The sequence below is a fragment of the Homalodisca vitripennis genome, chromosome 1 (genome assembly GCF_021130785.1).
Source record: "Homalodisca vitripennis isolate AUS2020 chromosome 1, UT_GWSS_2.1, whole genome shotgun sequence".
NCBI lineage: Eukaryota > Metazoa > Arthropoda > Insecta > Hemiptera > Cicadellidae > Homalodisca > Homalodisca vitripennis.
In genome coordinates this window covers 236948954-236964105 of record NC_060207.1, presented here as the reverse complement: position 1 = coordinate 236964105, position 15152 = coordinate 236948954, and the positions used below count along the sequence as shown (strand labels likewise).

The 15152-nt window shown below is 33.9% G+C and overlaps 1 protein-coding gene across 1 annotated transcript in view; it reads right to left on the bottom strand.

The window, feature by feature from the left end:
• Positions 1 to 13498, bottom strand: part of LOC124355239 (DNA replication ATP-dependent helicase/nuclease DNA2) — a gene marked incomplete at its 5' end in the record, with an annotated part of 45033 nt that extends 31535 nt beyond the window's left edge. The window contains 7 exons of the mRNA XM_046806286.1: positions 991 to 1203; positions 3083 to 3213; positions 5947 to 6103; positions 6248 to 6432; positions 8399 to 8654; positions 10308 to 10448; positions 13239 to 13498. Of these exons, the coding sequence (XP_046662242.1) occupies positions 991 to 1203; positions 3083 to 3213; positions 5947 to 6103; positions 6248 to 6432; positions 8399 to 8654; positions 10308 to 10448; positions 13239 to 13498 (1343 nt within the window). The remainder of the gene's footprint in view (positions 1 to 990; positions 1204 to 3082; positions 3214 to 5946; positions 6104 to 6247; positions 6433 to 8398; positions 8655 to 10307; positions 10449 to 13238) is intronic.
• Between the last annotated feature and the right edge of the window lie 1654 nt (positions 13499 to 15152).

Sequence of the window (15152 nt, the reverse complement as noted above, 5' to 3'; positions counted from 1 at the left end):
CTGTTGGTGTAACAAGCTTAATTAATTTAAAAGTAATATTTAATTATGTTACTGGGATTATAGATAATAGTACCACTAGGGTCCCATCCCAGGATGGATATATAAATGATTGGTAAATTAAAAAAAATATTTTTAATTTCACAAAAGCAAATGTTGATACGTTTTCAAACTGATTAAACTTTTTCTTTGTTTAAAGTTTGTTATTGACGATGGAAGGTTTGAAAGGATAACAGAATCTTGGACATTTGCCATTGTTAAAAGTTATAAAAGGTATAACAAAACATTTTGAGGATTGGAATCAGACGAATTGGAGGATTAGACAAAGAAGATAGATTCCAATCCTTGAAACGTTGTGTTATACCTTTTATAATTATGAACTGTTACAAAAACTACAAAAGATTCTCTAAAAGCCGCATGAGAAATTATCTTAAACTGTGACTATGTTCAAAATTTATGATTAAGAATTTTACGCAATGCTCTTAGATAAACTACAAAAAGTTTCACCAGTTCGGTTCTGGTTCAAATAGTTTCTTAGATCCTTTATGTAACCGTTGCACTTTTTGTCAGTACCATAGACCTTGTACTGTATCGATTCTCCCCCGTATTCTGTTTGATAAGATCCTCGCACAGGCCAGTGGCCCATGAGGACGGGCAGAATAGGGCTTAAAATATGATCGGCTTCTTCTTTTTTTATAAAAAAAAAGATAAGTGGCCAGTACAAGGATAGTTTTTATTTCTGATGAGTGTCACTTGTTGAGGGGCAAGGTCAGGCAGTCAGCAGTGCAATACATACATAATTTTTTGGGTTAAATAAAATTGCAATAATTTGGCATTAAGAGTGAATTAAAGTGAATTAAAATCGTAATTAGTTTCATCAAAAAATACAATTGTAATTCTCTGTTAGTATATTATAAAACATACATTGGGAAGTCAATTGGGTCTATTAAATATCTTTAGAGAGAATAAAAAAAAAAAAAAACTGTGCAATACCTGAGAGCAGACGAACACAGGGTGAGGTAGGGACACTTGGCACAGGCAGAGTGATGGTTAATGGGGTGCGGCAGGGAGGGTGGTGCTACCTGATGGTTGTCAGCTACGACAACGCGATGGCTAGCTCGCAATTCGCTCACAAGCTGATTGCGCAGCAACATCAGATCCCGACGTTCCGCCACCCCAACCTTCACCTCCTTCATCACCCCTTCCCTGTAGGCAGCAAAACAAATCTAACCCTATTTATTCGTCATAAGCTACTTGTGTCCTCAGGATACAAACCGATTATATTACAGTAGAAAAAGTAATGAAAATATTTTTCAAAACAGGTATCATATAAACATTAAGAAGATACAAGATGTGGTCGGAATATGCACATTCCGGTTCTGTCGGAAGAAACATAGATTTCACATGTGGCCGTCATCTCTAAATGCAAAATAATTATTATTAGTTAGATGTTTAATTTCCAAACTCAGATGGGACAATAACTCATTAATACCATGTTCATATAGTTGTAAAACTTTCAAACATTTAAAAAACTCCATAATCTTGAAACCTTAAAATCAAATTTTTTTTATCTATACTATTATATACAAATTAAATGATGTCTGTGTGTTAATCAATTACGTAAAAACTACTGGACCGATTATATTGAAATTTTACATGGACATTCTTAGGATTCCTGATTAACATATAGGCATATTCCTATTTCAAAACTTGCTCCGGGCTATGCCCGGAAAGCTGGCATAAAGTCTTGAAAACTCCCTCTTCGGTTTAGTCAGCAAATAGTAAATATGTTTTTAATGACCGATCACGGTCAAGAACAATAAGTATAATAATTTATACACATTTAAACAGGTGATAGAAAATGTTTCTTGTTATTCATATGTCAAGGTCAGTTACAGTTTACAAATGCCAACATGCAGAAACTTTTTTTTGTCTGGGATTGTTTTTATTTAGATATTAACCGTCTACAGTAAAATTTCAATATTTATTACATCATAAATGTGAAAACTGAAAAGCTACGTACTTTGACTTAGGATTCCTCTAAACTGGCCTAAAATAGTTTAATTGTTACTGAAATCGTTAGAGCTACTCAATAAAATTCTTTGAAATTTTGGGGAGAAATTCGAGAAATTTTAGAAGAGGTACTTATAAAAACAGTTTCACTCTTCGACTTCAGGGCCTTTAAACTTAAATCTAAAATGGATTAAGAGAACAGAATATTTTTCATTGACTATCAACTATCCCAAGGTTGTTTAGAATGTGATTTAAAGAGAATATGCTCATGGCGTCCTTGATTTTCTAAATGAAATTGCATGCCACAGATAACTACTAGTAATCATATAACTTTCTTTGTGAAAACCTGGACTTGATTTATTTACAATTGATTCAAAATTATGTTTAAATATATTGCACTTTTTTTTACTACAGGTTATAGAAAGCAGTGCCAAATGTTTTACAAGTTTAAAAAACTCTTGTTATTTTCTTAATAAAAAAATGTGTTTGTAAATACATCTTTTCTAGATGTTATTTTGTGAAATGGATGTAAAAACTGTAAATAACAGTAAAAAGTAAGGACTGTTAATAATTGGTTGTTAAGGTTGTTTCATTATAACATATCGTTTTAGACGTTTTATGAAAATATGACTTCCAAAACATCAAGCACACAGCGTATTTTTTGTACGTACCAGACACTTAAACCAATATATGGATGTAATTAGCTGTCTAGTTTTTCCTCAGACTTTACTTTTATACATAAATCACAGTAATAACGATGGATCAATTTCGGTTTGACAAAAACTGACATACGTAAGACTTGTGTTGAAATGGTTAAAAAGTACACTGTAATTGCTTCTTTTGCAAATAAATTAAGGAATAATATCTGGTATCCAATACAAGCATGAAACATCATATCAAGAGCAGCTTCATATGATATCTGACCCAGATCGTAAGAAGTTCATCTAGAACGAGCCAATAATAAAAAGGCCCACTTCCGTAGCACAACTTATGTTCTTTATTACAGGCTTTTATACAACCCCACTCTTCTAACAATTTCCTTGAGGTTATGAGTAAAAAATTTGAAAGATACCTAAGATAGAGCAGGAGCCCCGAGTCCACGGTCTGCCCCAGTTCTGACATCATCATGGTGTAGAGGATCACCTGGCCTCTATGTTCAGCTGAGAATGATGCTCTACCTGTCTTCAGTTCCAGAGGCATCACCTGCAGAATAGCATATTTTGTGATGGATACGTTATATACTGCTTTTTATCATAAGTTTTCTGTGATGTATAGTATATATTAATCTGAACTTTGACATGAATCCTCATTGTCTACATTATTGGTGGTTTGTAAATTTTACAATCTTATATTGGAAATTTCATAAAAAACAAATTTATTGAAAATTTTTACAATACGTACAAGTAAAATATTAGCACACGGCGATTTTTTAGATTTTCAGTAACACAAAGGAAAACAATGATCTAAAGAATAGATACAAATATGATGAAAAGAGTCAGAAAAGGACGTCTGGTAGTTAAAATCATGGTTTAGGTCATTTTTGGATTATTGAAATTGAAACTGGAATGAATCCTATACCCATATGTGCGATAAATAGAAGCAATATCTAGTCTAGTTCAACACCTCCATTTAACTTAAGGTGTATCCACATCTCAATATAATGATTAGGCTGTTTAATTCAATTAACTAATATAGTCTTGATATATTTTTCAATTCTGACAGCACGTTACCCAATTTTATTTTTTAAATACAGACACAGTATTATTTTTGTTATTGTTCTTATTTATTATGATTATTCTTATATTATGTTCAGCTTTTAGTTGTTACTTTCTTTTCACATCTTATTACTTATCAATACATAATTACTTTCTGTTGTAACTAAGATGTTAGTTTTATCTTTAAAATATCATAATGCTGTTAGTTACTCCTTATAAGATATTATTATTTCATTTTGGCATGTTTGATGCTGGACAATATTTTTGTCCACAACATATCATTTGGTATATGCTGCATTCTAATTGGGATTTACCTGTTTTGTAGCATTTGGAAATGTAATAGATAAAAATGAACTACTAATGGCACTTTCTAGAAAAATTTAATTTTATGTATCAACCAAACTACAATTAACACGTTCAGTGCAGGCGACGCCACGCGGCTTCGTGCTTCTTTGTTTTGGCGCGCTCTCGTTTCCCGCCAAGCCTGGCCTTGTACGTCAGTTTAGCGTTGTGTACGCATTAGTACTGATGTTCTTATAGGTTATGTTCAGTCAGAGAACTCTTCATTCGTAGTTTGTGCGGTTCCTTTGACCTTAAAATGAGTGATGATGAAGATAACGTTTTTCATAACTTGTTTTAACTATGAGTGAAATCGATCGGCAGATCGATATAGAAGATGAATTCAGTAGTAGTGATAGTTGGAAGCCGAACAGTGATGGTGAGACTGATTCAGATATCGAAAGCGTGAGTGAAGACACCGCAGACCAACTGTGGTAAGCTCAAGCAGCTCTACTCAGCCATCTTTACCGATGACCGCTGACCCCCCACACACAACCTGTCACTCAATAAAACCTACCACTACAGGTAATCATCGTCGAGGTTGGAAACAACCACGGCCTGTTTTACCTTGGTCTGTAACTCTTGACATGAAAACGTATCTGTTTTCTCAGCCTACCGGTTTGCGAGTTCCTGTACCGGGCGATGAGCCTATTGATTATTTTAATATGATTTTTGACGATGTTTTTCTAGAGCCAGTTGTTAGAGGGACAAATGATAATGCCGAAGAGATTTTTTTGTCAGAATCTACACAAGAAAATCCTTGAATCACAGGTTGGAAACCTCTTACCCTAACTTAAATGAAAACGTTTCTGGGCTCTTGTTTCATACAGGGATAGTGCAAATCCAACAATTAAAAATGTACTAGAGGACTGACAAATTGTTTAAAACTTGTTTTAGTGAGTATATGACAAGAGATTGGTTTTTTCTCATTTTACGGTGCTTGCACTTTGTCAAAAATGACGATGCACCTACTGATCGGTTACATAAAATCAGACCTGCAATGGACTACCTAAATAACAAGATGGAGAACCTGTAATTGCTTGGTAAGGAGCTCAGTCTAGACAAGTCGATGGTCTTATTTAGAGGCCGTTTACAGTTCAAACAATATATGAAAAATAAGCGCCATAAGTATGGTGTAAAATTGTAAATCCTAACCGAGAGGAAGGCGCAAAGACACCATTTATCGATGTGAAGGATGCTCAGAGATCGTTCCGCTGTGCCTAGGAGATTGTTTAAAAGTTTACTATGAGTAAACATGTGTAAACAAATACAAACATTTAGTTTATTTTGATGTAAATAGCTTTTAAATGTGTGACCAATATTGTATTAAAACATTATTTGTACAATAAAAGGTCTTTTTAATTATACCAAGGTTGCAAAAAAACAAATAAGCCCATCAGCGTCACCCGCACACAGCTAAAAAATTGGTGCCGTGTGCTGATGACACCCATGGGCGTCATTATTTTTTTTTTAGTAAATTGACACAAAAAAGCATATATACTCAATTTAAAAGGTTGTTATAACTTAAATTTGAAAAAAAATGATTCTGAAAAAATAATTTGTTTAGCACTGGCAAACATTACATAAAATTGTGTTAGCAGTGAACGTGTTAACACATATACTTGTAACAGTGTTTTGAAACTGATTCTGAAAACTTGGATAGTAAGACTCAGCTTTACCAGAACAGAACAAAGAATTTAAAAAGAAGAATAAAGAAGTTAAATGCAAAACAATAAATTCTATCCATAAATACTAATTTAAAAGTTAACAAAAAAACTATGAAATGTTAGAACAAGACCCAGTTTCTTTGAACATTTCAAGTCAAAATTGATTTTACATCAAAGTTACAATAATGAAACCAACAACTCAAACAAATAATTACCTTTTTGATGTTTTGTTTATGTGTTTTGACTGTGACATCTACTTTTCCTTTAATTCCCAATTTGGGAGTCCAGATGTTTTCTTCAATGTCTGCCACATCTGTGATGGTCCCACTCCATGATTCTTTACTGTTCCAATTGGTTGGTTGAGTAACTGCACTGGATAAAATGCACACCAATATAAATTAAGATTGGTTAAACAAACACAATTAAATTGTATTATCTGTAAAACCTTCTCAAACTTTCAACGATAATTTATATAAACGACAGAAATCTGCACAGCTACTTGTTATTTTCACTTACCTGCTGTTATTGATATATTTCTGAACAAATGCATGAATCTTGGGAACAAATTCACTAAGAGATTCTTTTGTTTCATCAAGAGGCATCCCTGAAGAATATAAGCTGAAGATGAAGTGGCGGGATGAGACAAATTCACTTAAAACTCCGTTAATTCCTTCCAGTGAGGAAACCTTTCTTTTCAGCACCTAGAAAGAAAACCAGTGGATAAAATGATAAAATAAAAACTAAATCAGTAGACAAATTACAATGCACATGTGCATAAATAATAATTTCAGAAATTAGTAAGCTTTCTTTGTGAACCTACAATACAGGATTTGTAAGGGTTACGCCAGGTAACAAATGCTTCTGTGAAGTAGGAGGTGTGTTATAGTTACCATTCTATTAGATATTTTAGAAGTTTCTTTGGGAATTTTAAAATCTTATATGCTTTTACTCAGATAGTTTATAGTTTTACTAAATTTGCCGTAATATTGCGCAGGAAGCATTTCTATGACAACGCAAGTAGTTCCGGCGTAACTTATAAATTGTTTCTTCCTGTTTTGCATATTAGATTATATCATCTTCTTACAAGTTAAGTAATCAAAAAGACTGTCCAGACAGTGGTCTGCATGTATAGCCAAGACACACAGTTCTGTCTCTAAGCAACATAATTGTCCAGACAGTGGTTCCATACATGTTAACAAGCCAGCCATTTCAAGTTTATTTGTTTGGTTTAATGGTCTACTTCCACAAGATAACTATAGAAATTTGAATTAAATACCTCTTGAAATTATTACTTTAAAAATATAACGTTAAAATATGAATCGATTTCACCATTTTGAAAATACAGTACTAATTTTCTTAACTATAAAACTACAAAAATCTTTCATCATACAGTACATCATATTTATTTAATTATTTTCACAATTCATGTCGGTACGGTTTTTAATGCTTTTTCATCTGATAGGTCGCACAAAATGTGGATTAATTATTCAAAATTTGTAGTTGCACTTTACATCTCCTTATATTGGAAAAAAAACAGTTTAAATGAACTTTAAGGTTTTTAAAAATGATGAAGAAGTGTTGCTATTTTACTTTTAACACACAAAAAACGATAAATTCCATTTGGCTGCCATTTTTTATTCAGTCAACAAAACGTACGAGATGTATGAACTTTTGTGAACAGAATTGGATTTCATCTTTAATGTGTTCCTTCAGCTCATGGATAACATTTTGAATTAAACCCTACTCACCCTAACCACTTCATCTAATAAAGAAATCAAAACAAAAACAACCTTCAAATGTTGTAGTATCACTAGTATAAACGAATACAACATTTTCCAATATAATTTTTTATTTTGTGCAAGGCCTTTCTGAATGAAAGATTCCATCATCAGGCACTTCACAAATTATCAAATGTTTACATTTTTTAAATAATAATTAATTTTATAATAACATATGGTAAACAATTTGGATGTACGGTTAGCCAGTATAAAATATTTAATCAGAATTTAATTTTAATTTTTTTATAAATTGAGATGAGAGTAAAACTGAATTTTGAATTTGTCCGTCTTCATTATTGATAAGTTTTTCTTGACTTGTGTTAATGTAAAATGTTTCCCAAGCATTTAATTGTATTGTGTTAGTAACTTCTTTTAATAATCGTAAATTTTTATTAGAGGTGGTGTGTCCAGATTCAATACAGTGATTCGCCACAGCAGATTTTTCATTTCTTCCATATTTTATATGTGCAAAGTGTTCTTTGAATCGTGTCTTAATGTTCCTTTTAGTTTGGCCAATGTACAATTTATCACAGTCGTTGCATTTAATTTCATAAATTCCTGATTAGTTTTCGAATGTGGTTTTGTCCTTGGGATTTCCTAATATTTGTGATAATTTGTTGTTTGTTTTATAAACTCTCTCAAATAGGCATAGTATACAATTTTACAAGTTGAAATAAATACTGAATCTGCTAATATTTTCATTGCAAACCAAGAAGAGCTTAGTTTGTTTACTAGATAATTAACATGAAATTTCAGTTTAAATTTGTATCAATTTTAAGTCCTAACAATGTATGTAAATCAACTATGTTCAATCTGCTACATTTCAAGACATTGTTACTTCTACGTCATAAGGACGTAGAACATGAGATAACACGATGAGCTGATGTACCTCCTGGAGAAGCTGGTGAAGGAAACTGCCCATGACCATGATGGAAGAATCGGCGTCCATGCCCCGGTACATGTCCGAGAGCACAGAGCGCCGCGTGCAGAACAGTGAACCGACAATGGTTGTGCCGGAGACCAGTGTGTCGGGGTGGGTGGTCAGCATCCCGGCGTCGTTGTCCACCACCCAACAGCCGGGCTGGTTGCTCATCTGGGTGGCTGTTACACTCACCACATCACCCTCCCTCACCACTGTGGATGTCCTGTGGTGACAACACAAATAGCTTCAGTCTGCTGGCACCCAAAGTGTTAGAGGCTATTCCATAGTAAACTATGTTGGTACATGCAGAAATGTAAATTCTTCTGATACATTGATATGATATATTACATAGATCTAGTCTAGAACTGTGTTGAACAATTTATCACAAACGTTTGACATATTTAGTTTCTAGTGTATTAACATTTTAATTTTAACTTCCTATTTTATGAAAGTAACAAATTATTTTCAGGTATTACCAATTTTTACTACACAAAAATCAATAACAGTATACGGTTATTACACTTGTCACATTAACATAGCTTGTAATGTTTACAGAATGTCCCGTAACTCTCTGGACAAAAGTATACCACGTTATTGCTCCAGTCAAGACACATATTTAGCAATGTTGCCCACTGATGATTTCTTTTAATGTCACAAAACTTGAAATGCCTTTGTTATGTAATGTTACTTCTTTCAGTCGATACATACATTTACGTATTCTTTTAGACTTTAGAGTGGTAGCATTTTAATCATATGGGATCTTGAATCCACCAGAACTAGGGCTCTACTTACGATTCAGAAGAAGGCTGTAATAGTAATATGTGGACTTGATCGATCTCAATCATGTAGAGGTTTCTTTAGGCAATTTAACTTGCTGACTTGGTCGAGTTTATACTTGTTGGAGTGCATGTTTTTTGTCTTCAAAAACAAAATCTACTCCCAGTAAAACAGTCACCTTTCAATCTTTGCGGCACTAAAACTCATTCACTCTCCCAAACCACTTAGAAATTTTTCCTAAAAACAAACTTTTTGTACTGGTATAAAATTTTACAATAACTTGCCAACTGGTTTCATCACCCAGCAGGGATAAACTTCTGGCTGGTTTATACCTTCCATCCAGTTGAATGCACACTGGGCACAGCGAAAACCGATGTGTCACTTAAATTTGGGCAACCTTATGGCTGTCCAGGAGCGGCACATCACTAACCGCAAATGTCGAGATTCTGGGGTACAAGGGTAATTCGATAGGTCTAGTCTACTGCAGGAGATGACTGTTGGAGTTGGTGGGGTTCGCTTTCTAAGCATCAGAGGTTCTTGCTAGCCTCATAAGGGTGTGCCACCCCCAGCCTGCTTTGACTGGAGAGGCTGGTTCAGAGCTGGCCTCTCCTTCTTCCGGAAAGACATGACTTTGAGATTACTGCCCTAATTCTTCCTCATGGATTTCGATAGGAGGCGACCCCTACTCCCTAACCTTACCCATCCTGTCACTACAAAAGCAGCACTAAGCTCCTTATAGGACTAAGTGCAATTTATAAGCTTCTTGTCCAAACAAAGAAGAAATAAATCTACTAGAGGTTAATACTCTAGTATATTTTTGAAGTAATCTCAAGCTTTGGTTAATTCAGAAAGAATATTATAGTACTTACGGTTTTTAATTAATAAGGATTTGTGGTTCTTTTTATAAGGTAGACATTCTTAAATTCATTCATAAATGCTATGTATTTGGCCAACTGCTATGCATGGTTATGTTATGTCTTCATTTGAATACTAATTTTATATTTTAAAAAATTAATAAGGGTTTATACTCCTATAATTACATTAATATTTTGTAACTGATCCAAATCTGGTCAGATGTACATTGTTGATACTAACTCACCAAGAGCCCCTGAGGACACATACAGCTGTCTCTCCAGAGATAGAGTCACAAGGTTGAAGAGTTAGGACAACCTCTCCGCAAGCCTCCAGCTTTTCTACTGCAATCACCTTGCAGCGTCTGCCATTGTCCAACTTTATAGGTCTAGAGATATCAACAAACGGCAATGCTAAAAATTTGTTATTGACAATGGATGGTTTGAGTATAATATACATAACATAAAATATCTTTATGTTAACTGTACCAGCCCAAAGAAAATTAAATAAAAAACTTTAAAAAATGACCTGTTCATAAAATGAAAATTGGAAATGCAACAATTTCAAAGAAAACCAACAACTATTCTTACAAAACCAAGAAATAGGTCATCAGACTCCAATAAATAGTTTAAGAAACTTCAAAGCAACTTTGATAAAAATAGCTTTTTAAAAAACAAAAGCAGTAGAGCGAATAAATTAGAAATGGTTGCAAAAGCGCTGAGCACTATTGGAAGAAAATTGGTGTTTAAAACAAGAAATAATGGAATTAAAAACATAAATTATGATACTTGAGGAAAAATATGAGATAATACAAGTAAAATAGGAAAAGACATATACAGTAGAACTCCTCATATCCGACCTCGGCATAACTGACTCATCAGGATATTCCTGAGGTAATAATGTTAAGTGTCCCCTGACTTTTAGGATTTTCATCAGTTAGTTGCTGTAAACAGTATGGTATATACGAGGTATGGCTAGAAAATAATGGGGTTAGTATTGGCGAACCCTCAGGACGAATGTAATAAGGCTGGACATCATACTGCCGGTTACGTGACTTCCCCTCCTTGAGATTCGTGTGGCTCCTGTACTTATTCCACCCCCGGCCACGTGAGTCCCCATCCTCAAGATTCGTGTGGTTCCTGTACTTATTCCCACCCCCCAGCCACGTGACTCCCCCTCCTCGAGATTCGCGTGGCTCCTGTACTTATTCCAACCCCCGCCACGTGATTCCCCCTCCTTGATATTCGTGTGACTCCTGTACTTATTCCACCCCCCCCCCCGCCATGTGACTCCCCCTCCTTGGATTCCTGTGGCTCCTGTACTTATTCCACCCCCAGCCATGTGACTCCCCCTCCTTGAGATTCCTGTGGCTCCCGTACTTATTCCACCCCCAGCCACGTGACTCCCCCTCCTTGAGATTCGTGTGGCTCCTGTACTTATTCCAACCCCCAGCCATGTGACTCCCCCTCCTTGAGATTTGTGTGGCTCCTGTACTTATTCCACCCCCAGCTACGTGACTACTCCTCCTCGAGATTCGTGTGTGACTCCTGCACTTATTCCACCCCGGCCACATGAATCCCCCTCCTCAAGATTTGTGTGGCTCCTGTACTTATTCCACCCCTGGCCACGTGACTCCCCCCTGCAAACAAACATCCCTGTCTTATATGATCCACGCTACTCACACCCAACTTGGCCCCCTGTGATGTTCTTTTGTTCCCTAAGTCAAGTCAGCTTTAATAGGAACAAGATTTGACTGTTGAAGCAGTAAAAGAAAAAGTGACGTAAGTCATGAACAGGATTACTGAGATTAATCTGCAGCATTATAACAATTATAACACAGTGTAAAATTCACATGGAGCAGTATAGAGATAGAGGAGTGGAGTACATTGAAGGGGATAATTGTAAATATTTATAAACAAAATTTGTTTTCAGTGTCAGTCCGGTTATTTTCTAGCCACAACTCATATACTTTAATTTTCATCTATAAATTCTAATACTGTATACACTCACTGTTAAATTATTTGCCTCTCACAAACTCTGTTTTACATAACATCAACCTGAATACATATTTATCCCTTTATTAACCCAGTCTTAACTTGATTGAGATTTTAAATGCCAACAAAGTATCCTTGTGGCTCTTGTACCGTAGGAGTTAAATTCTCAGGAATAAAAATGTTTTGGACCCTGCAATATGTGGTACCACGCTGGATGTCAGAATATATTTGAGAAAACCCTTAAAAAATTGACTACTACAGAAATTAATGTGTGGAAATGCAGTAACTAAAAAATTAGATCAAGACACCTCAAGTTTTGACACTACAGCCAATAAAGCAGGCACTGATTAATCTTACCTACTTGCAGATAAGCAACTACCAAGCACTTACCACATCCTTGACCATAAAACTGACCACACCTCAAACAAACCAATCATTAATAATGAATTCACTTCCTTGACACAAGTACACTATTATATTACAGTACCAGTGTTTTTCAGAATTTGTCAGAAAAGTTTTTTTATTTGTTTTTTCTTTTTTTTTGCTCATTGGGTTATCTAACTTTTTACTATTACAACCATGGCCCTGTCCCATTAGGGTCAGATATGAGAGGTAATACAACCAAGAGCTGGTTGTATTACCTCAACAGATTTAAGTGAATTATAAATTACAGAGGACATTCTAAATTGTATGTAAAAACTGGAAAACATCTGAATGCACCAATTTAAACAAACATTTCAACAACATGATACATATAATCCTGTATTCAAGAGCTAAACATTGATTGGATAACAAAAGAAAACTTAATCCTTTTAACAATATAAGATAACCTGAGCTGCAAGGAGCAAACCAAAATTATTGAACCACAAAATGAACTCCAAAGTAACTAAAAGGTAATTTAAAGAAATGACTGACATAAACAAAAATATTTAGTACTTGTATATATAATAATATTACAACAAGAGAATTCCATAGTACATTCTAGACTTTCCTAGCAATGGTTTTAATACAAGGGAAATGAGATCAACATGAAAATCTGTAATCGTACTTAAAATATCTGATGTTGACAGTACTACAGTTTTATAATCTGGCTATAGATCTCTTTAATGAAATTTATTTGGTAATATTTATGAGTGATGAAAATTATAATATATTTATAGAAACAAAATGTAATATGTACTCACTCTTTAAAATTAGATTCATCAAAGCTTAAATCCTCAAAAAAACTTGTACTAATATCTTCAGGTTCACAGAATTGGGGTTGATTCTGATTTACTTCAAATATGCCCTTCTTTGTAGAAACTGAATTGTTAATAACAGAACTCGACTCTTCAAAAAAATGTTTATCTCCCTCAGATCCAATAAGCTCATTATTTTTAGCTACGGAAATGGAGTGTACTTCACCTTCATGTTCAATACTATTAAAGGAGGTTATTTTATCATTTTTTTAAATTTTCATTTCTTTTTTGTTGCACCACACTGTCAACTACATTATGATTTGTCTCACAGTTTTCGTCTAATTTTCTATTATTTTCGTCAAGCACACATTTAATATCCATTTTTATTTCTGAACTTTCAGGTGCTTTTTGTATTGTAGTGCAACTGTAATTTTTCCCTTTATTTTCCTTGTCATCTTTTGAGGAAAATGAGCAAGGACTTTGTTCCAAACTACTATTGGGTTTACCAAATGGATTTTTAATTTTTAAAACTTTAACATTTTCTTTCTCTTCGGATGGAGAGATTTGACATTTAGAGTTACTTTCTTCACTATGGAATTTAGTAGGATCTTTAATTTTTGATTCTACTTGAGATAAACATTTCTTTTTCAACTCAGATGACTCACTGAAATTGAATTTTCTCTTGATTGGTTTTTCAACAATATTTCTGCTTCTATTCCCTTTCTTAAGTACTGGTGGAGTAGCAGGAATAACGTCTGGACTTTTATCCACTCCATCTATCAATACTGAATTATTACAAACTTTAACAAAATGGCCTTCACCAGGAAAGACAATCTCTTTTTCAAATGTTATTGATTTGTTTGTTTTCTCAGACAAATTACAGTTGTTGCAAGAATTTTGTTCACTTCCAGGGGAAGTTTTTAAACAAGTTGTACAAAGCGTTTCACATGGTGACCTACTTGATTGATTAGAATTCTTTGGAATGTTCTGAGAAGTTCTACTATAATCATCCCTTGCGTAATCTAAAGGTAAGTTTATAGTATCCTTTCCAATTTTATTAGTTTTCTCTTGAATAAGTTTTATGTCCTCATTTCTCTTGTAATTTGAAGTAACATTATCCACAATTCCTCTGCTAATTTCACATGTCACTTCAGTAATATTTTTATTTTCATTTTTCTCACTGTCTAAATTACAATTAATATGGTCTTGTATTATTGTATCCTCTATTGCTATAACATCTCCATTTATTTCTATATTTTGTGCCTCTTGCTTTGGCACAGTAAAGTAACTGGAGATCTTTCTTTGAGGATTTGAAGAACTGACAGGTACCTCTTTTGAAACAGCAAAAAAATTGGATATTTTCTGTTGTTTTTCATCAGAAACCTGGAAAATTCAAAATAATACAATGTTATTAGAGGTGTATTAATACATGTTCAGTTACCAATGTTAACTTAACTAAGGGATCCTATAAATATTTATAACTGAGACATAATATAATATATAAGCAAAAAGAAAGAATTGTGTATGAACATAAATAAATTATGACACAGAATATCACTAACAAATAGATAGACATTTTGAAATAATTAGGAATTTTATAGGAATCTTATTTTAATAGAAAACAACTGAAATTATGTTTACAATCCATCTTGAATATAACCTCGATTTTACAAACACTAGAGACTTATCTTCGTCTAATAATTCTTTTTTTCTATTCAAAATTACAAACTATTTGGAATGTAATGCAATTCTACACAAAACGCATGGTCATCTTCCTTTACATTAACCAAATCTTGTTTGCTTTTACCTCTTATATATCAGGTGTACCACTCTATACAATATTGTCATGGGGACTTTTAAAATGTAAGGGGATACTATACTAAGACAATGGGTCTTCCTAAGCTCAAACACTAGGAAGAG